Genomic DNA, 22,891 nt, shown 5'->3' with positions numbered 1-22,891 from the left:
ATTTACTAGTACACGCGGATGCAGTTGCCATACTCCTTCAACATCATTCCAACAATGACCAGTCCCCAGATTGCCGGGACAAAGCATACGAAGAAGAGGCTGGTTAAGAAAGCATCTCCGACCGCGAAGGGGTATCGCAACAACGCCAGTAGCCTCAGCGGCAGAATGTTGGCGTAAATCCAGGTTCTATACGACAAACGAACCGCCCAGTGGTGCAGGCTTCCGTACACCCGGCCGTGAAAGCCGAGCCGACGAAACAATTCTGGAGTAAGCAGCCGATTGCTCTTGGTCCATAGCTGTTGGAGCATTGATGCAGAGACCGCCGCTTTGCCTTGCGCCAGGAATAGAACAGATGCGATCAAGATACCCAACACTTGTTGGTAGCTTGTCCATATGAGTTGCACCACCAACTGCGTCACTGTTGTGTTGCGGCCATCAAGTTTCATCTTGGTGATGATTGCGATGATTCCAAAGGGCAAAACGCCGACGAGAGAGGTACTACTGACGTTAGCACGGCGCCACCACAGCAAGAAGCTATAACCATCTGTGGACCGTACATTACCATTTGATACGACTTATCAAACCGGCTACTATGCCGCTCAGTCTTTTGAGCTGCATGGACAGTGATGCATACGTCAGGTAGGACGCCGTCAGATATAGCTTCATCGGGAGAAATCAGCCGCAATCGCGCGTCTTGCAGGAATCCAGGAACCCCAGAAACCCACTTACGACCTCCGTCTTGCTGGCCCGGCAGATGAAGGGTTACAGGCTCTCCCGTCTCTATTTGACGAACTTTGCCGACTGTGTCGTCATATCGATGGCCGTATTGTGATGTTATTTCCCTCAACACGTCGTTCTCAACAAGGAATAGACAGTCGTAGTGTGGGACGAAGAGATTTGCAAGGAGGTCGACGACAGCCATGACGGCGTACGGGGCGACAGAGAGGGAGAAAGCTGCCATGCCATACAGTGCGACCTGGTCTCCCCTGGCGCGGACAAGAACAAAAACAGAGAAGCAGAGCTGGAGCAATGCAACCAGGCTCTTCGTTGTGTTTCGCTTTTTGGTCAACATCTCCAGCGTCTTCAATCCATGGCAGGGTTCTGGAAGAGGGTCTACAATTGAGTCAATAGGCACATAGGCCAGGACATATCCCGGCACTGCGTCATGCTTCTCGAGGCCGTATATTTGAGAGTCGGGATTCACTAGATTGGAGACTCGAGTGGTGTAAATCACCGCCGTCTCAATCGGATACTGAATACTGTTCCGTCCAGCAATAGTGCTTGGGTGTGAAACCGTGAGCTAAAAGAAGAGAATTCGCATGTAGAACTTGGCTAAACATACCTGTCTGACAAGGATACATCTTCAGAGACTGGATGCATTCCCTCAGACTGCTGTCCGCGGCTATCGTCGGCTGCCTTCATCATGCAAAACACATGGCGGGCTGTTAGGTCGAACGAAAGACCAAAATATAAGCCACAGAGCGCCGGAAGTGACCAGAGCACGGAGCGGCCCTGTCTGGAGATGCTGTGGAATATACGCCACGATGGATTGATCACCCGCTTGCCGTTAAAGGCCGAGTTGTCCACTGCCGCGTGGAGCTTCAGAAGCCGGCTGCTAGAGGCTGCCTGTTTGTACCAGTCGTCAGCCCTCACATACATGCAGAGGGCGCGCGCCAGAGTAGCCTTTCGTAGAGCTGACTGTTTGCGGCCCTTCCTGGCTTGGTAGAAGGCCGACATGCCGAAGACGAGGCCCGTTGACGGCACGAGCAACGCTCCCAACATGATCCATATGGTTGCGTAGAGCGTACTCGCAGGTGGCGTTTTGACAGTTGCCGCGTGAGCAACATAGTTGCCGATTATGAAAACAGCAATGCTGTTCCATGTCGCTGGAAAGCAGAGCAGACGAGGATCTCCATGCGTTGTTGTTCCCTCGGGAAGCGTGAAGTTGAGATTCTGCCTCTCTAGTCAGCTGGCTGGAGCGCTCTGAAACCCTCGGGATGGCGCAATCCTTCAAATAATGGATTGTGCTTGCGGACTCGGTACAAACCGCGAGTTTCATCATTGCAACTAGGTAGTGTGCTACATCGATCGCCCACCTGCCAACTTTTGTAGAAGAAGTGTGTCTGTGTGTTGCTGGCACAGTTCGCATCCATCGGAGTAGGTGCGGATCTCTTATATCTTCATTGTTACAAATGTCACGAGGCCTCAAGCACAACCTAATCGGAATGGTTTTCACGCCCACGCCCACATCGCTCATTCGATTGAGTGGTGACCGCAGCAGCAGCAGCAGCACGATGCAAGTCGTTGACGAGGCTTCAGGTCTGCCGTCCTAAGCCTGCTTGCAGCCACCCGAGACCGGCCGACGGGAATAAATTTAAACGCAGCTGTCAATCACGGTTACACGCATGCAAAGCACCCGCGGGAGCAACCGGTAGTAACCTCGGTGTAGAGGCGCAAGACCTCACTGGCCGGAGGGCCATCTTGGCTTCGATATTCGGGTGGCTGATTGTCCGCTATATAAAGAAGACCTGTACGGAGTACCTGGTAGAGTATTTCCTCGGCGTTGTCTCTTTGCAGCTGGGGTTGGCACTCTCGGTGGCCATTGGCCCTCAGCTCCCAATATTGCTGCAGAGAGAGATTCTGTCTGGGGTTCGCCAATGCAGAAGCCAAATTGGCTGTGGTAGCACTACGTCGACGGATTGTCGCCAAAGCCCTTTTGGGAGCCTCACAAGCTTTTCGTTTCCTTTCGCAGCCTCCCGACATGACCGCCGGGGTTGTGGTATCACAAATGATGTTTGTTCATGGTGTAGTTCTAGTTGGACCTGGTTCGCTGCCCTTGGCCATGTTTTGCCTCGACGAGAACGCCCAAGTCGAAGTAGGTTCCGTTTGATGGTATTGCGACTGCGGGTGACACAGTCTCTGAGAGACCTCATGACAAGGCTGGGCCCCGTCGCAGGTGACATTATGTTGTGCGACGGCCTCCTCTGATGGAGGTCCGAATGACGCTGCCCGCTGCGCTGACATGCACGCCGGTCAGCTGTGGCTGTCTGTACGAACGTCGTGGAAGTTGTTGGCAACGCAGAAAACCCGAAGGCTTGGGGGACTCTTGATAGTAGGCTGCTCATTACGCAGAGACCGGCCTTGCCGTGCAGAAGAGAGAGGAAATGGCGGCACTCGATGGTCCGTGTTTCGTACCATGCGTGAAGGATAAAGAGAGACAACGACCTCGATGAGCGAAGATTCGTCCAACACCAGCAGCACAGCAAAGCCTATTCAAGGATACACATCAACTGCAGGAAAAGAAAAAGGAAAAAGAAAATCAGGCATGCTAGTGCAGACAATGGCCTGAATAGACTGTTCGCGTCAGGGGACACACTGTCGAGTATAGCAAAAGTAAGTGAAGCTGACACGTCGCCCGGGGACTTCCGGACTTGGGTCGTTGATTGGACGACGCTGCGCAATGAGGCTCTACAAATAGTTGAAAAGGTTGCATGTCGTTCACGTCCCTAATCACATCGAATGGAAGCATAAGTGAAACGGGCCGCGCGCCCTGCGGTGGGTTGCATCACACGGGTAGGCTGAAGAGTCTAGCCAGATAGTTTTGTCTTGGGCGTTCCTGTTCGCTGCTTTTCCCATGACATCCGCGTCACTGATGACCACGAGAGAATGAAACTCGAGTGGGAGGGATGTTCAACCCCCTTGCTCCCAGCTTCTATTGGCAAAGTCACAGTCGATGACGGGCAATGTTGATTATCCGGTTTGATTCAACAAAAATGCAATAGTTTCTCGTTCTTGCCAGTGGACCGGTGCTCTGCTAGTGGGTGGACAAGCGACGGCCCGCGCCGTTTCACAGCTGCCATGGGCGGAAGTAGAGTATCGAATCTCTCGAAATCTTGTCTCTCTGCTTCAGGACCGTGTCCTTGCTCTGTAGCCTGGCCTCAACAAAGTGGGGGCCAATCCGACAGCTGCAGGTGTAGACCGTGACCAGGAGATAATCTGCGGCATCGACTGTTTCAGTATTGTCAACATTCACGCGAACCATGATGCAGAGGAAGATGAGCAGCCTAGCCAATGCGGTGGGCTTGCGATCCAAAACAGCGATATGAAGCTTTGGGAAAGCAGAGCTGCCTGATTCGACTCCTCCACCGAGGTCATAGAAGGATGGCGGAAAAGAGGTTACGACCATTTCCGCAGCACGCAAAGAAGAAGAAAATGTCATCAATTTTCGTTCCTGTGCCTCCGAGTGGCTCGTCCAAGACTCAGCCAGGTCGTGGCTGACACAGAGATATTCCGGCATACCCTGTCTTGATGATGTTCAGCGAACAAGGGGCAAAAGACAGCGGGAGAGCGGCCACATGCAAACATGGCTCGTATCGTGATATACGACCAAGGACTTGCCGCGTAGGAAGGCGGGTGTATGACTTGTCTCTCCTTGTGGTGGTGGTGTCGGGCTCGTCGGGTGAGAGCGAAATCGGCTCTCTGATATGAGCAATTTCCGCCCTGTAGTCGGCCATTTCACATCCTACGGTTGATAGACGAGAGACGGGCGAGGGGTCGTGGGGATCTAGAGAGGCGGCCGACACGTGAAAACATTGCAAAATGATGTGTGTACAGTAGAGCATTGGCGTTTTACCCTGGGCTGCCCGGTAAAAGTCGTCGCCTAAAGCTCTCTCTGGCTTTGGCGGTGTGACGACGCGTGTCGGTCTGCAACTGAGTCGACATTGCGCTGGAGTCGGTGTCAAATGAGCGCGCATTCATATGACGGACAGTACCTAAAGGTCCCTTGTCTTTATTCGAGTCCGGGAGATGGTGACATGAGGAGATGCAGCGGAGAAGAGGAAGCTGGGCAGTAAATACCAGGCTGAGACTGGCTAGGCAGGCGGTCAAGGACTCGAGGTAGAAAGATCAACCGATGCTGGGGGTCCACATGACTACAATTTTAACGTCACGACAGCCTTCGCCCAACCCAACCTAAGGGACACGGCATGCAACGAGACAACGCCAGTCCCGATCGCCTTTGACGCTGGCATGTGCCCGCAGCCCTAAACCTGGCATGTGCAGACATATAACTACCGCATGCTCGAGGCATACATGTGCGTATATTCCTTCGTCTTGCTGGTCCCGACTTACCACGGAGGAGGAGAGACGGCCTTGGCGTTGCCAAGTTCCGTTACGTCAACTGGCACTTTGGTACTGGGTATAGTCATCCCTTGCAAGTGAGCCCTGAAAAGTCAGCGCAGCTTCTCTCGAAATTAATTAGCGTGCAAAGCGCCGCATGTCGACCCGGACTATCGGGAACATGGACACACGCCCAACGTGTTCGGCGTTCGCGACGACCCATTATAGCCCATATGCCAAGAAGATCACCACCTGGGATATTGGGGCCTGGTCTATAGCAATGTCTTGTGCGCTGCCGCCGTGGCCGAGCTGGCAGACCCAGATTGGATCAAAAACCCGCCGTTGACGGGCAGCAGAACGGCCAGAGCACCAAATAGCTAGATATATTTACCATCCACGACGAAAAGACTTGCATGGACTGCATCTTGCCGCACACCGGGACATATAACCACTCTCGCAATGTTTGTTCTCGCAACCAACCCGGAATTTGACTCTGCCGGCGTCGGTGCCATTCGACGACGTCAAACAAGACCAGCACACGAGTCATGCTTGGCAACCGGACTTGTCCTCAAACATCTTTTCATTGGCGTGCCTGTCTTGGCTGCTATTCTGCTTGGGAGAAATATAGAGAGGACTTTTGATAAATTATAGACGATATAGGACCAAGGCCACTGACATATGTAGCTAGGTTTAGATTGAAAATTCCACAACATGACACGTAATTCACCTTGTAGACAACGTCATCTTGTGGCTGTAATATTGCTGCAAGATGCAAGGGAAGAACGTAATAAGCGTAGAGCAGGTCTAAGTTCCCATGCAGATACAAAAAAAAGCCCGGCATATAAGATAGCTCGCGCTCCTAGAGTCAGACAGTCGCGGTTACTTGGGCTGTCGTCTCGCGTCCATTCATTCTACCACAACCCATCATGTCACGACGGTGGCTCACACTCCTGTTTTGTCTCGGGCTCTGGCTTCAGTGCGCTCGTGCCGCGCCTCCCGGGATCCCGCCTGACCCCGACCGTGTAGAGTGGAAGGACGTCACGGTTTCGCTGTTCCGCCGCCCTGATTATCGCACCTTTGCCGACGCTGTCCTGGACAAGGATTTAAACTATTTCCACTGGACGATAGATGTTAGTCCACAGCACACCGGGGGCCAGTATGTCGATTCTTTCGACGTATCCAACGGGGTACAAGTTCGTCAAGGGCCCAAGGAGAACATTGAGACGAATCTCGCGAGGCCAGGGGCCACGTCCCCAGATTTCCGCTTCCAGTACAAGTACAACGTCGAGCCAGCCAAGGCGGTCACTTTGCAGGCGAGAATCAAAATAGGAAGTGCCGAGGTGTCGACGATTGACGTTTTGAAAGCGCTACAAGAGCTCGACATGCCTGGCCCCGGAGAGAGCTGCGTCGCCTGGGCACAATTGGCGGTTCGCTCGCTGCAGAGAGGAGAAGTAGTGAGGGAATTCCATGTCGAAACGTTTTTCGAAAAGGCCCTGGAGTACGGGTTCGAGAGATGTAGGGTGGTGCAAGATCCAAATATACCAGTTGAGCGAATTCCGCACGAAAACATGGTAATTGCCGAACTTGGCCAAGACGGAGATATTGTCAAGCCGGAGTCGTCTTACGCAGATGCCTCAACACCTCGCCAGGGGAAGAAGCCGCATCCTCACGAGCGCGGTAAGAAAAGACCATGCACCATACTTAAAAGAGAGCTTTGCGACGATCTGGAAACGGTAGCCGAACAGGGCTCCAGAGAAAGCTTCGATAGCCTTTTGGAAAGGTACGGACACGAGAGTCTAGCAAAACCTCAAGGACGGCTACACCTCGAGCTCCGTAGCAGGATGCAGGCATTCAGAGAGGTCCCGCGGTTCGAAAGGATCACGGCTTTAGCAGAAAGATTGGGCTCAAAAGCCTTGGTAGTCGGCGGGCTGGCTTTGTACGTCGCTGCAGTTGCTGAAACCTTCTCCAGCGATGCCAGCGTCCTCGATAAAGCTGCCGTGGTAACGTCCATCCTGCCCTTCATCGGCTGCGCGGTTCGGGCGGCGGATGATGCCGTGCGAGGTCATCTCGACACCGTCGCGATGGACTTGTGCTTCTTGGAAGACGGTCTTACTCTTTGTGGCTTCTGGGAAGTCGCCCTCTTGCTGCAAGCTGTAGAAAGCATCTACAAACTGTCCCAGCAGATGGAGGAGCAGCAAAGGCTCTACGATACGGATTACTTCTTGGATCACCGCATGGTGGGATGGGAAAACAAGATCACCGACCTTGGGCAGTATATAGACTCTCCGGAATTTATGTACAATGCCACCAATCTCTATTCAGCATATCAGGTGGGAGTCCTTTTCCAGGCGTCACAGCTCATGGGCGACTTGAAAGCTTCCCGCGGACTTGCACACGCTTCGGCACATTCCAACAGCACTACTAATGGTACCAACGTGGCAGTTGTGAAAGACGGCTGGAACGAGCACATCGACGCCGCGACACAAGACGAGATTGACCGACAGCTTTGCGCCGAGGCGGCACGGAACAAGGTTCGGACACAGAAACTCCTCGAAAGTCAGATGCTTGATGCGGTCAAGAAGCTCAGTGAGCGGTATGACGAAGCCTACACGGAGAGATACGTAAAGGAAGCGACAAAACCCATTGAGCTTCTCGGCTTCATCCCCCTCCATGCCTCTTATGAGAGCCCCCAGCAGCTGAGGGACGAGTTGGATCGTCTCAGAAGGCACTTTCCGCTCCAGCTGTATGAAGAACGCATCAAAGTGGCCATCGAAAGGGTCATTGGCCGTATAAAAACGCCCCCCCTATGCGCACGTCTCAAACAAGGCGACTTGTGCGAGGACCGAAGTTGCGCCAGTCCGCCGAGTCATATTGACAATGTCAAGATTTGCTCCCAAGCCCGAGAGAGACAGCCGTGTGCTGAAATCCCAGCACCGCGCAATCAATGCGGTATGTTTTCCTTCCAGCAACTTTTGACTGTATACCAGTCATAGCATAGGCAGTATTGACTCATTCATTCAGTCGACATGCCCTACTTGTGGCGTGACCTAGCCCGTTCTATTAACTTGAAGAAGGCACTTGGTACCTGCGCCTTTTACGTGTAAGTTCGCTCACCTCTTGGCCCATCCAAGCTGTACTGCCATGTACGACATTGAATGGCACTGGAGATCTCGAGTACAGCTAACTAAAGTTGAATACAGGCAGAGCGGTTGCTCTGGCAGCAACTTCACAGCATCTTCTCCAGGTGTGGATCTTCATCGTCATGCCAAGCTCTCGCACTTTGACCATCGGCTGAGATCGTTTGAATGCTCTGGAAGCTTGGTTCGTGAACAGATTTCCTGGTGAGAAGCTGCAGGGATTAACCTCGGGGACAGCGCTAAACAAGAGGTAAGCTAACCTAGGAATGAGGGAGAATCTTGCACACGCCTGTAGTATACTATCTTATATGCTTAGTTCTATAAAAATCTTTACTCTAGATGCCGGAGAGAACAGTAATTTCTTGCTGCAACAGAACTAGGTAAGTGTAGATGTAAGATAAAAGCAGACAAATCTCTCTTCGGAGGAGCTTTACGGCGCAAACTAGTAGTAGAAACACTATATAGAGAGCTAGATTAATTCTAACGTATACAAAGTCTTTTATAGCTGAATATTTTAGGGTGTTTTTGCGCAATTAAGCTAGATTGAACGACTGCTGCGATTTTATGCACTACGCTTTTGTATTACTGTAGTATAGCTGCAGTTAAATAGACCTCTTTAGTGGCTCCTTGCTAACTGTTAAGCTAAAAGAGTATATATTAAACGAGTCCCTCTTACTTACTTCATCGAGCACTATATAGAACTGTCGCGTGTATTATCTAGATGCTAGGCATAGCGCACTTTAGTATATCTTCTAAATTATAGTAAACTATATCTATAATAATTCTATATCTAAGCGATATTTAGGTTTTTATAATAATTTATAGTTATCTAAGAGTTTTCCCTAGTAAATTATTAATAGTTGTATTACTAATTATTAACAGTAAATATATATAAAAACTAAGGAAATAACTATTATATATAAATTGCTTTTGAGGAAGAATTATATATATTTTATATATAAATTTTAATAAGCTTTTAGCCTATATTTCTTTATATATATAATTGCCTCTGTGGCGCAGTAGTTAAAGCGCTATAGAGCCCTGACGGCCGCAGAGAGCTGGTTTGAACCCGGCCAGAGGCACCTAAATTTTCGGCCTAGTTACCTAGAAATTTAGTTAACCTGTAAACCTTATTACGTAATTAAGAGGTAGAATTAAGCTAAGCCTACCTTAAAAATTAGCTAGCAGACCTAGAGCTCTAAGGTAGGAAATTAAGCCAGCACGTAATATAGCTGCTATATATTATACTAAGGTAATAAGGTTGAGGATAGATAGAGAGGGAAATATGCAGTTTAGCATTATTTACGTAAAGAAAACGCCTTATATTATAATATAATATAAGGCCTAGATGCAAAACAGCAGCAGGCAGAGTTTCTTTTCCTATTAGAGAGTTTTCTAGGCTTAAAATAAGAAGCAGATATACTAGTTATATAGCTATAATAGCTATCTAGAGTAATAAATATATATATATAATTACAGTTAAGTGTTAAGAACTAGCCTTACAAGCAACTGCGTGTAAGCGTTACTAGTATTAACTATAAACTTAAGGAGAGGGAAGGAGAAAAGAAGAAGCTCTCTATTTCTTCTTTTCTACTTATTATATATATAAAGGTTTAATGTATATTTAAAAAGTATCTAATAAGACACTAACATAGTGCCTTATGCCTACTCGAGCCTACAGCTTAAGTCTATTACATTAAGAAAGAAATAGTAGCTAGAAACTAGTAAAAAAACTAATAGCTATAAAGGCTAAACTATATTATAAAAGAAAATAGCTACTAAAGTTATTTTAAGCTACTAGCTATACTTAATTTAGCAGCTCTACTATAGAATTTACTTGTCATGGTCTGAGCTATGCTCGACCTTAATGGAATGAATGCGCTGCAATGCAATGCGCGATAAGGGGACAAGCCCGTGCCGTGGACCTATATAGTGCCAGGATTGAGCAAGCTGTGGGCAGCTTGTTTAATACGTACCCTTTTGGCTTAACGGTTAGTAGTCAAGGGGGTCCGGCACACTACCGGGATAACTGCGGCTGGCACCCGCTATAGCCTAATAGAGCTAGTCTATTACATTACTTATACTCTTCTTCTCTCTAACTAAATAGGGAGGAAATTAAGCCTTTATAACTGTACTCTTTAATGTATACTATTATATATAATTTTATACTATACTACAGCCTCTATAGCGTAGTAGTTAAGCGCTATAGAGCTTTGTTCTGCTCTATAGAGAGCTAGTTTAAACCTAGCTAAAAGCACTTAAATTTTTAGCTTAGTTACCTAGGAATTTAGTTAACTTATATACTTTATTATATAATTAAGAAGTAGAATTAAGCTAAGTCTACTTTAAAAATTAGCTAGTAGAGCTTAAAGCTTTAGAGCTAGGGAAAATTAAGCTAGTATATAATATAGCTACTATATATTATACTAAGGTAATAAAGTTAAGAATAAATAAGTAGAGATATATATAGAGTAGTTTAGTACTACTTATAAAAAGAAAATACTTTATATTATAATATAATATAAAGCTTAGAGGCTTATATATATAGAGGCAAGTAGGTTTTTCTTTTCTAGAGAGTTTTTCTACTTAAATTAAGAGTTAATATACTAGTTATATAGCTTTACAGCTATCTAAAGTAATAAATATATACTATACTATAAGTCTCTTTTATTATATCTTAAGAATCTCTACTATTTTATACTTAGTAATTAACTAAATTATATAAGCCTTTACTATTATATTATAAGAGTTTTTTAAGTAGCTAATATATACTTAACCTTAAAGATATAATATAATATACTATAATATATTATACTATACTTTACTATACTATACTATACTATAATATAATATACTATACTATAATATACTATACTATAATTTAATATAATAAAAAATATAGCTTATAATTTATATAGTACTAAATTAAGTAAGCTTAAAGTACTTTATTTATTATATACTTCTTTAGCTTTATAGTTAATAGTTAAGAGGTTTAGTATACTACTAAAATAACTACAGCTAGTATATACTCTAGCTTAATAGAGCTAGTTTATTACAAAATCTATATAAAAAGCTTATATAGTAGAGAGTTATCTAACTTAAGCTTATAAGGGAATATTCCTTAGAGAGTTAGAGCTATAAGTATAGAGAGAGCTATATTATAGTCTAAGCTATACTTAACCTTAAAGATGTAATGCAATATAGATACAACAAGACAATATAGCCTGTAACCTATATAGTGCTAGATAAATAAAAGTTAGGCAGCTTATTTATTATATTAGCTTAATAGCTAAGAGTTCAATACATTACTAAGATAACTGCAGCTAGCACCTGCTACAGCCTAATAGAGCTAGTCTATTATAGTAACTGTGTCCCACGCCTCTGAACGCTTAGACAAGCGTTACGTCTCTAACAATATTCCAAAATATAAAGATTAAGGCCTAGAGAACTTGGCAAGTAATCTCTTTTGTAGTTACTTAGTTCTTTTCGGCCTTGGCGGATAATCTAGAGACAGCTCGTCTGCCGATGTTTCCGATTCGTATGCAGCATTTAAAACTGTTCCTTGGCTGGTGACAATTGTTGTTCTGGTAGCCGATACATTACTTCCCAAGCCCGAGCCCGAACTATCCCCAGAGGTCAATATAGTTGGAGACGCTCTCTTATTCGCTTCATTGATTGCGCTGTCTCTTTGACGTTTGGCCCAGTCCCTACCATTCCGGAACGCAGCAGCCCCTCGCTGAAATGTATTGTAGTCACCAGCAACGCACCAGGAACCGATATGCGTCATTTGAAAGCCAGGTTGTCCACCAATAACCTCAGGCGGTGTAGGATGATTTGCATACATTTTAAGCTGGCCACCGTGGTATATAGAGGTCAGCGTATATGCATTATTGTCGTATTTTGGCTCTGACTGCTTGTATGACTGCAGCTGGTGAAGTCCTCTCGCCCCAAGGGCGCCATTATAGCATGCTTGCCGCAATGCAACTTGGAGACTGCCATCTATTCCCTTTGCTTCAAACAGAAAGTTTGGCACAGCAGGAAGGTCTTGCTGAGTAGAGGGCATGATGTAGTCGCCTAGCTCTTGACAGATAGTCCTGTGAAGCTGCTCAGGACGCGCGCCATGAAATAGATCGGGGTTTCCAGGCACAAGGGTTCCATCAGTTAAGTGCTTTAGGTTTGTAAATGGGATTTGGCCAGCAGCATATTCCTTGTCCCCAACACTTCCCGCAATAATAGGAACAACATTTGTAATGACTTCTCTCTCCTTATGTGCCTGGGCGTCAGTTTGCTGAAACTCGTTAAAGTCTTCGTTTGAGAACTTAGATGGCGATAGGGACGCTCTATCTTGGGCTAATGCCTGGCGGATCTCATCTATATTGTCAGGCTTTTGCGGTAACCGGCCATCTGGATACCTATAGTTATAGGGTAGAATGTTATGCTTAATAAGGTGGAGCTGGAACGCGCGATCGTACGGCCCGGTTCTTTTTGTGCTTTTCGTTTTCGGCGTCGGAGTACTCTTCTCTGCAGACTGCGAGCCTCTTTTGCGCCGCCCGAGACTTGACTGTCTGGAGCTCATATCGTTCTGCGGAGCCGGATCAACAGAATACTACTAGACGTTGGCATGTAATCTCTAGACGATAAAGAAGCCTCTTACTCACTCCTCTTAAATCGGTTAGGTCCGGGCCTCCGTGCCTTGCCAAGACCTTGATGCGCTTCAAGGACGTTGGAGAATGGCGATGGATGATTTGACAGGCGGGTTGATAACCAACACGAACGGAGTGTTGACGTTGGCCAAGTCGATTTCGCGTGGGCGGTTGCCCTGGCACGGGAGAGCCCTGGGTTCTCTGCTCGTCGAGTGCTCGAAGTGCGTTCCGGGTAAGAGGCACCGTCGACAATCCGTCCCAGAATTGTCTTGGGGGAAACTGAGGATGATAAAGCTTTCGCTTCTTCAACACCCGACAGTCCGGGTCGCCATCTGGTCGACGCTTAGTCGAGCCTGGACCGCTTGCTTGGCTGCACAGCGATAGCGGCGGAATCATCCTCACGGAGGGAAGTGCTGAACTTGTCGCTCTTGTGTAGCGTTCACGAAAGCTGAAGGTCAGAAAATGGGTCCGACCTTTGGTGTCATGAAGTACGGAGTACGGAGTAAGCAGGTCTCGAGTGGGGAATGGTAGCCCCACACTTGCGGGACACGGCCTGTTGCCTAGGCTCCGGAGCATTTCCTGGCCAATCACGGCTAAGCGCCGAACTCACCTGCAGCGATGCAAGCGCCTCGTTCCCTGCAATTGCCTTATCGCGAACCAAAGTCGTAAGTGTCGCACGGCACGGCATGCCCAACTGGGATTATGGCCACGCAAGCGCACGGAATTAGGATAATGCGCACACAGCCCTTTTTTGAGCGCGTTGACGAGAGCCCTGATGACCTGATTGATGATGTTGCAGCAAGGTTTTCACAGGTCTTTTCTATTAATGTTAAAAGCTTTAACAAAGGACCTAAAATACCAGCAATCACTACGTAAGAGGCGTCTCAAGCTATTAGATTTTTAAAGCTGTGGAACTGTTTCTATACCTGCTAAGGAATACCCTTACAGGCCACTACGTGTAAGCGTTACTAGTATTAACTAAAAGCTCAAGGAGAAAAGAGAGAGAGAAGGTTTCTCTCCTCTCTCTTTTCGTACTATCCCTGCAGGTTGTAATAGACTCGAGCTTATAGCTCGAGTATACATTAGGCACTGTGTTAGTGCCTTGCCGGATACTTTTTAGATGCGCATTAGAACCTATATATATATAATAGTATAAAAAAGAGGGCAGGGAACTTCTCCTTTTCTTTCTTCTCTCTCTAAGCTTGTAGTTAATACTAGTAACGCTTACATGCAGTCGCCTGTAAGGCCAGTCCTTAACACAGGACCTGATGTGCATCCAAAGAGTATCCGACGAGGCACTAACATGGTGCCTTGTGCAACTTAAGCTTATAGCTTGGCATCGTCTCTGAAGGTGTCCCCAGGTTCCTTTGAGCGCTTAATAGCTTGATCTAAGTCAAACGTACGCGATGTGATGCAGCAATGCCGGTCGAGTTGGAGAGAATCGCCACGAAGGGTCTTTAGTCGTCCTGTTGTGCCGACAAAAGTCTGGCCTCTAGCTCAGGTGCTCTGAGCGGCAGAATGATATGTCGCAGAGGGTTGCGGAGTATTTTTCGTAGGTTCCTTTACAAAATTAAACTTGGTCGCACAAAAGGCCCGCGCAAGTCTCGCGTGGTAAAAGGACGTTGTCAATCAAGTAATTAGCGAACCCAGTCAGCTTCCCTAGCAGGCCGTTCTCAGCCTCTTCGTTCGAGAAATCAATATCATTTAGTTGATTCATCGACAAGCCGAGGGCATGGAAGAAGGCCTCGAGAACATTGTTCTCGGATTTTTCGGGGGTCGCATGTTGTAAGTCAGGCCAAGTAATTTCGGACGGCTACATTGGCCGTTGGAGGATATAGATAGGTCTTTCCCGCAGTGTTCGACAATGTAGTGGATATTTTCTTTTGTCAGGGTACGGTCGTCATCTTCTACGAAAGCACTGGATCATAATCCACGTTCTGTTGACGACAGGCGTCCTCAACGGCTCGCGTCGCCGCTTTCAACAAAGGCTTTATACTGCTTCTGCACCCTGTCCAACAAGCCGTCGAACGGTTCCATATGAGCAATCTCCGGGTACAGCGGGAGATGTGGGTGACCCGAAGCCGAACCCGTGGGCAGTGTGCCCGGGGGAACGTGGCTGCCGCAAAGTACGCCTGCACTGCGGCGCTCAATTGCGTCATCTGGTTCGGCACGCTGGTGGCTTCTCTGTCTTCAAACTTATCCCCCGGCTGGAGGGGGATGCTGAGGAAGTACTCGGAGTATTCGACCGTCATCCATATGGCGTTGTACTGGTCCCTCGGGGCCCCTGTAGGGTGGTGTTTTGTCTGTGTGTAGCCCGTCACCTGGAAAGAGTCGACGTAGACGCCGCGGTAAGCATTTCCTTGCTTCACGATGGTGATGGAGTCGCCGGCGCGGCAAAAGTAGACGTCTCCGCGGGACACGAGCTTCGCGATTAAGCTGGACCGCAAGGCCTCGACGGCCAATTGCATGACCGTGTCGTAGGATATCGATACTGATCTGTGCTCGAAGAAGAAGTCGGTTTTGCCATTTGTGACGGTGAGCGGCATGATGACGAGTGCGGTTTCGCGAATCAGAGTTTTGTGACGTACAAAACTGCAACGGTAGAACCGCCCGCCTGCGGCAAAAGTGGTAGCCAGGCGCGAGTTATATAAAAAGGGGAGGTCAAGACGACGAAAGAGTGTAGAGCCTCAAAATGGAAGCGTCATGGCTTGTGTGACTGCTGAGCTTAAATGCCTAAATTAACGCGCTATACTTTGGTTCGTCGAAACCATGGTGCCGGGCTGACGTCTGATGCGTTAGAGTTTTTCAATTCTCGATGGTGACTGACTGCTCTCATACGCCTCGACGAGGCTGAAGCAGAGATGGCATTTACTTGGCAGCGTCGATCCATGCCAGCAACGGCTCATCCGCCAACGAGCGCAAAGTCTAGATGGCATCAGCTGCATAGACAGTACCAGACAGACGAATTTGTACACGGTTCAATAATCAAACAGCGTAATTCTTTATCGGCCATGCTTGCCGGCACTTTGTGAATGAGGAAACCTGGGAGGCATGCCAAGCTTGGACCGGACCAGCCGGACAGCTACTCGCTCGCCGTGCGCTTGGCTTTGAGGGGTGTTCTTCCACGGATTTCATGACGGCCTAGGAAATCCCCCAAGCACCAAGGACGTCTCCCCGGATCAAGCGACCGTCCCTTCCAACGCCACGTTGTAGCCGCCTGACTCGTCGCACAACAAGACCGACAGACAAAGGCCCCAGAATCGTACAAAGCACAATTTCCCACGTGACTACGAGGAAGATGTCAGAGCTGGTGTTGCTGTCTGAACTGGATGCGAATATCTTGTTGCTCTCCGCGAGGGATGAGATGAGGAAACCAATCTCCCCCCGCGCCGTCATTGCGCAGCCGATTATTGATGCTGGGTAGATAGACCGTGGCTTAGCCTCTGCTTCGGCTGTGTGAGAATCCCCAGCCTCTCGACTTGTCCTGTCAGCTACCCCGGGGGCAGGTGAAGAGGCCGCGGGCCTTTGGACAAGTTCTTGTGTTTGCTCCGGCGCGGGACCTGGTCGATTTACATGACGACGGCCCCAAAAATGCTTCGGTCCTAGTTTGGGTATCTTGAGCAGCTGCTTTCTCAACTTTGCGGGAACAGAAAATCGACATGAAAAACGGAGCAACCAGGCGCCGCAGGCTGCCTTGCTGAACATCATTAGCACTGTATATATTATACCCTTCCAAACAATGTGGCCAGAAAACATCTCCGTAATCGGTATGGAAAACCCGATAGACGCCTGCGCACAGGTGTTAGCCGGATAGTGCGTACGCTTGTAGACAACGTACAAAGAACAAAGGCCTCATAATCCGATCGACTGGTTCGAGGTAAAACATTTCATAGGTCTCCAGGCCAGATAAGCTCTGCGAGTCATTGTCTTGAATGGCCCTGCGAGTGTTTGTGCTTCCTTCGCCGTCCCGGGGCGTACGAGGCTCTGCGGTGCTTCCACTCGTGGACGAGTTCGATACCCGAGGTGAGCCGGCTTCGGCAAATTGAGACACTGAGTCCCACCAAGTGATGGAAACTCCGGCCAAGTAAGCAGCGAACAGATTGGATGTGCCGGCAAAGGAAGCAGCCGTCACGCAACCAACTAATATCAGCGTGTGGAGAAGGAGAGCAGTCTCGCGCGTCTTCAACGTTCGACCTAGAAAACCCAGGGGCTTCCGAGCCCGCTGGGAATTCAACCACAATGTTGCGGGACGCACCAAAGCCAGGCATGCCACCATGGCGAGAACAACAAAGGCCGATGACACCAACAGTGGCCTGACTGTGGCGACGGCACTGACACCGCCGCTGTTTTGACCGAGGTTCGAGATGATTTGAACCATGACCAGGCCGACCACATCGTCCATCATTGCGGCGGTACTCAGAACAACGCCGAGCCTTGATTTTGCGAGGCCAGAGGCGCTGAGAACAGTGAAGGTGGTGCCAAGGCTGGTTGAGCACAGAGCTGCTCCTGCAGCAAAGCATTGGATCGGTGTGGCATGCGTAAGATGTTGAAGGACAAATGATGAGCCGATAGGCAAGCCGATCCCCGTGATTGCCACGCATATAGAGAGAAGAAGATTGGCCTTGAGCGATTGGAGGGATGTTGACAGGCCACCTGTAGCCCCTTGTTAGTCGGGCACATCGTCGGTGGCGGAAAGAACCAAGCGAACCTTGGTAGACTAGAAGCAAAAGACCCAGGTAACCAAGCTGAACGACGACTCGTTCAACCTCGACGCCGAGCCACTTTGCACCGGGGGTCCCCCAGGCTATGCCGATAAAGACTTGACCCAAAAGACCGCAGTACACTGCCTTGTCCAGAACATAGTTGACAACATTTAGAACCAGGAAGAAGGACGACTGTGTCAAAATAGTCACAATACCGGGTTCGTGATATGGCAGGGAGGCGGTCTCGGCTAGTTGTTGCATGACGATAAGCATACATTGTTTCTGAAGGAGTCGAATATTCACGAAGAGAGGACCGTTGATGGCCAGGCGTCGTCATGCGAAGGCGATCACGTGATTGGCCGGTTTTCCAGTCGTGATAACGAACTTGGACCAAAAGAATTGTCTCAAGCGCCGGTGTTATCAGGATCGACGTCATACTCTGTGCCGCGCCCTCCTGAACAAGGCGTCTGGCTTCCGAGCATCTTTATTGGGACTTGACTGGATATGAAATGCAGAAATCAGGACGTGGCTCTCTCTTTGTTGCCACGAAACCACTCCTATTCCTAGCGTGTGGCTAGCAGACATGCGGATATTTGAATGATTTATCTGCCCTGGCCTTGACGCGGTTAGCCTGTCAAAAAGAGGGAGCCGGATTGCCCTCTCCGTTGGGGGTCCTAACAATTGTCACTGCATATTCTCAGTCCAACTTGATCAGGCGCTGCCACTTGCGTCCAGAGACACACTTTGACACAAATAGGACTTTTAATACCAATGCCTCCGACTTGGCTGTACACGTGTTAATTGTGGCAATGGGTTAAGCGGAAGATTACTCACTTACACGCCACCGTCGATCGTGTAGGTAACGCAGAGCTGTGCTTCATGTACGCGATCTCGACCATTGACAACGTCCAGTTTAACCTGTTTAAAAGTCTTGGCTTCAAATTGAAATGTAGAGAGTTAGTAGGCTATTGATATACCCAAATAATAGTTGGGGGAGTGCCGCCTTCAAAATCGATTTTATTGTTACTAGGCTCAGGGGCCATGGTAGATTCGCTTGCCATGTTTTGAGCAAGAATTCACGCTTGAAACCTAGAATTGTAAAAGTCGTCTGCTAGTGTAGAAGAGTTGAATTAAATTCACGATACGGCATGGAGAAGTCTGTTATTTGTATTTGCATCACGAGTCGCCATGTGTTGCACGAAAATATCGGTCAAGCTTCAACCACATGACTAGTTGCAGTGCACAAAGGTTGCAGCCGTCGTGATGCCCTCATAGGCCACTTACAGGCTCGGGCACCAAGGCAGCCTCTTGGTTGCCTAGTCAGGTTACACACGCAGGGGCCTTGTGTACATGTAGCCCTTACTGGTCGGGTCCATCAGATAGGGGAACCGGCCTTGGAGACTAAGCAATATTATATGTGAATATGAGTCATCTACTCCAAGCCCTAGTCTCCAAGACCAGCCCGACGTGTGTTGAAAATTTCCAATGTTGACAGCAAAAAGGTCTCGAGGTCGAGGAGAGCCCCGGACTTGCTTTCCTCCATCCACGGTTCTAGACAGGCAAATCAAAGGTCAACTGATGAAATTTTACGGGAACAGGCGCCAAACACGGCTTCGTAGCCCAAACCGATTCCTGTCTCCCTTTGTATTTGTGTCGTAATCTATTGATCGCCCTGCTTGTAGTCCGCCCACATGTACATGAGCTCTCCGCCACGCGCTTGGAAAGTCCTTGTGCATACATACTTGAGCGTGTCTCCAGAAAAACGCGCGGTGTCGGACCTATACACTCTGGAAACTGTACCACCATAGCCGATAAGTGCCCGTCTGCTTGACTAACGTGGCTAGAGCGAAGCCGAGCACAAACTGCATCTAACGTCCCAGCTGTAGACGGGCTGGAGAAGCTGCAAGACGTGGACAGTTCTGTAAACCAGTATATAGAGAGGTTGAATCTCCCTCTTCTACTCGCTCGCTGAATCTGCCCTTTTCATAACCTGGGTCGTGGCTATCTAGACTTGAGCATATTGCCACTGGGGTCTTAGAACCTTACAGCAGATATTCAAACTGGACCACACGAGTCAAGAACCCAAGAGTCGGGCCCGCGCCCTGCGGTCCCCAGCAGAACATGTCTATAAGAATGCCGTGTTGGAGCGATTTCGCGCGCACGCCGAGGGGCGAAGCACCCTTTGTATGTGTAGCATGTTCGTGTCTCTTTTACAGCAATTTTCTACATGGATTTTGCCGAGTAATACAAACAAGATTACAGTGTGCTCTTTATCAAACTAGCTACACCCCTCCATTGCCTCATTAGCAGGCAATTGCACGTCGAGCTGTTGTGCGTCACAAGCTTCGTGTCGAAATCCCTGTTCCAGCATCAAGACATGAAACCAGCCAGAAACACGTAGCGGAAAGGAGACTATTCGCCAATTCTAGTAACCAACTACAAAGCCCGTTGGATTTACCATCACGTCTTGATAATCCTGGCAGTCTGGGTTGTCCCAGAAAAATCAGCGTAAAGCAACCGACGCTAGATTGGACACGACCAAATTAAAACACAAGCATGTCAAGTTGAGCGCAGCAGCTAGCGCCCAGGGTCAGAGTTGGACAGAACAAGGTCCGGCAAGGACGGGACTTGCCTGGGGTGACTGTGTGGGCGGCAACGGCATGATATAGCTTTTCAATACTTGGGACAGAGGCATCAGAAGAGGCACTAGACACTCGGCCACGGCTACGGCTGGGGCTGGTGATGCCAAGAAGATGCAACAAAATACTTGGATAAGCTCAACTTATATCCGACACATCTGGATATTTACCAACCACCATCTGTCTGCGCAACAAGTGACGCAAGGTAAGCGGGAAAAACTACACGACAAGCTCTGCATAGGACCTAGCCACGGAGCACGACATGTGCCGCCGACTTGGTAACCGAGAGCACATTGCGTTCCGAAGCGAGGAGATTTGCATCCGCGCCCGACACGACTGCCCTGGCGCCTCTGTGACGGTCCTCACAGCGGGAGCAGCTGGCATATCTTTGAGAGCGCCCTCTGCAGAGCTCGAGGCCTTGGCTCCCCGGTCTTCGGCGAGGCTTTGCTCCCAGCATGCTCCGACGCATGGGACCAGGTGGCCTCGGTATAGTCGTCGCGGCCGCGGTCGCAGTTCGTGAGGCCGTGGTGAGCGTACTGCGTGCTCGCCAGCACGACGTTCCACATAGCACCGCACTTCCACATGACGAGCATGAGGCGCCACATGAGGCGTATCTTCTGCGAGTGCTTGCGGGACAAGCAAGCCTCCAGGACGTCGGCGCAGTACGTGGCCTCGACGGGCAGGCGGGAGTCCTTGCCGTCCGCAAAGTCCAGCACGGGGCGTACGAGACGCCCAACGACGCCCTGGACATCCTGGAAGCCGGCCGCCTCGATGCGGTCCAGCTCGGCCCTCTGGCTGTCCATGACGGGCTGGCCCGTCTCGTACTTCAGGCCGTTCTGGCTCGTGAAGGTGCTGAACGAAGGCGCCGAGAAGAGCGGCTCCGGGCACACGGCGTGCTCTGGCGACGGCGCCACCCTGCTCATGAGGGCGACCGTTCTGTGTCGCAGGTTGTCCAGCTGCCACCAGTGCGTGAACAGTATCGCCAGCGCCCCCGTGTTGAAGGCGTCGTGTTCCGCGTACCACTCGACCGCCGCTATGACGCCGACGTAGACGCGCCACATGGCCCCGAGCGACAGATGGCCGCCGGTCAGAGAAGGAATCATGTTGCTGATCTCGCCGCACGAGATGTCCGGTCCAATGTCAATCAGGTCGTGGACGGCGCAGCCCGTTCCCACCATGGCCAGGCTGGCCTCGTCGCCGGGGCAGTCGTACCACACGTGGCAGAAGACGGCGTCGGCCAGCCTGTATCGTGCCAGGGCGGCCAGGTCATCCCAGATGGCGACGCACGGCCTTGACCGGAGATGCCGCCTTGAATCTTCCAGGGCCGCCTTGGCCTTGAGGGCCGTGAAGTTGCACCCTACCACCGTGACAATGTCCAGCAAGTGCTCGTTCAGCTCGGCGTTTCCGGTATCGTGCCCGCGCACGACGGCAAACGCATTGCTGATCTTCTCGGCGAGGTGCTTGTTGAAGCTGCCCGTCGAGTAGTCGAACATGAAGGAGGAGTCCATCAGAGCCCAGAGCCCGGATATGCTGCCGCCGTAGACGCCTCTGTCGTAGCCCAAGGCCATGGCAAACAAGCTCGTATTGCGCATGCCTCCCTTGAGGCGTTCGCGGTCGCAGAGTGCGTCGTACGCCTCCGTAGGACAGGTAGCATAGCCGCTGAGCTTGGGAGGCAGCGGCCCTCGAAGGGGCAGCTTCGGAAACGAAGCAGCCCGCGTGGACGTCCTCAGCCCGCCTACCTGGGTGTCCAGCCCGGACGCCATGGTCGCGTCTCTCATCTCGAGGAGCTTGGCGGCAGTTTGGTACAGCTCCACGCTGCACATGACGTTGCTCAGCACTCGAGCGTTGCGAAGCAGTCCTACAGAGAACATCTGGTGGGCAAGCTCATCCTGTGGACACCCCAAGATGGGAACGTGACCCTGGTATCTGAATATGCCCTCCTCCACGCCGGCTCCATCTGTGTGAGGATGGTATATCTGCACGGCCGACGCCTCCGTCTTCTCTGCACGAGCCATGCATTGCATCTCGGCTCTCTTCAACGTCCAGGCTGCTGCCGACGCGGCATGGGAGATGGTGCCTGGCAGCTTGCGTACCGCCGTGGACACCCAATGCTCCACGACAACGAAGCCAGGCGCAGGCGGCGCGTCCAGCAGCTTGGAGAGGTTGGTAGTCGACACATGGGTGACCGTGTCCGTGTTCCTACTCTGCTGTCTAGCAAACCACTGGCTAGGCAGCTCAATGGCATCCCAGGCTGGCGAGCGGCTGCAACCGCCGCAGTGCTGCGTCCCCGGAAAGAGAACTTGTGGTGCAAAGGGCTCTGCTGATTCTTTTTCCTCTGTGCCCGTCGGGCTCCGGCTCCATGACTTGGAAACACGGGCCGCCGCCTCCTCTGCCTGAGATACGATTTTCCGAAGCTGCTCGGCACAACCTTCCTCTGCGGTCTCGCAAGACCCTCCGCATTTGAATGATCTGCCGATGGGGGTTGCTGCAGGAGTATGATGTGCATTCCGGACTGCCCTGGCAAACGTTTCCGAGTCGTCACACTCTATGTCATCCAAGAAGACTGCCTGCTGTCGGTTCAAGTTGGAAATGCTTCCCCCTGTCGCAAGGGCTGGCAAGTACCAGTCTTTGCTCTCATATGTGAGCTCCAT

At 50.1% G+C, this 22,891-nt stretch overlaps 5 protein-coding genes across 5 annotated transcripts; 1 reads left to right on the top strand and 4 right to left on the bottom strand.

The window, feature by feature from the left end:
* Positions 1–5: 5 nt before the first annotated feature.
* MAM_05950 (uncharacterized protein) lies at positions 6–2,059 on the bottom strand (the record flags this gene model as incomplete). Its single annotated transcript, XM_040824748.1, has 4 exons — positions 6–498; positions 573–1,280; positions 1,343–1,953; positions 2,048–2,059. The coding sequence occupies 4 exons, from the start codon at positions 2,057–2,059 to the stop codon at positions 6–8; spliced, it is 1,824 nt and encodes a 607-aa protein (XP_040677168.1).
* A 3,985-nt stretch (positions 2,060–6,044) lies between these two features.
* MAM_05949 (uncharacterized protein) lies at positions 6,045–8,413 on the top strand (the record flags this gene model as incomplete). The annotated part of the gene is made up of 3 exons (XM_040824747.1): positions 6,045–8,067; positions 8,140–8,218; positions 8,323–8,413. 3 exons carry the CDS (start codon positions 6,045–6,047, stop codon positions 8,411–8,413), a joined length of 2,193 nt encoding a protein of 730 aa, XP_040677167.1.
* A 6,392-nt stretch (positions 8,414–14,805) lies between these two features.
* Positions 14,806–15,444, bottom strand: MAM_05948 (uncharacterized protein; the record flags this gene model as incomplete). The annotated part of the gene is made up of 1 exon (XM_040824746.1): positions 14,806–15,444. The coding sequence occupies one exon, from the start codon at positions 15,442–15,444 to the stop codon at positions 14,806–14,808; it is 639 nt and encodes a 212-aa protein (XP_040677166.1).
* Positions 15,445–16,700: 1,256 nt separating this feature from the next.
* Positions 16,701–17,862, bottom strand: MAM_05947 (Cation/H+ exchanger; the record flags this gene model as incomplete). The annotated part of the gene is made up of 2 exons (XM_040824745.1): positions 16,701–17,551; positions 17,607–17,862. The coding sequence occupies 2 exons, from the start codon at positions 17,860–17,862 to the stop codon at positions 16,701–16,703; spliced, it is 1,107 nt and encodes a 368-aa protein (XP_040677165.1).
* A 2,740-nt stretch (positions 17,863–20,602) lies between these two features.
* On the bottom strand, positions 20,603–22,891 carry MAM_05946 (uncharacterized protein; the record flags this gene model as incomplete). Its single annotated transcript, XM_040824744.1, has 1 exon — positions 20,603–22,891. One exon carries the CDS (start codon positions 22,889–22,891, stop codon positions 20,603–20,605), a length of 2,289 nt encoding a protein of 762 aa, XP_040677164.1.

The sequence above is a fragment of the Metarhizium album genome, assembly GCF_000804445.1.
Source record: "Metarhizium album ARSEF 1941 chromosome Unknown scaffold_17, whole genome shotgun sequence".
In the NCBI taxonomy this organism is placed as follows: domain Eukaryota; kingdom Fungi; phylum Ascomycota; class Sordariomycetes; order Hypocreales; family Clavicipitaceae; genus Metarhizium; species Metarhizium album.
This window is presented reverse-complemented; position numbering and strand designations above follow the sequence as displayed.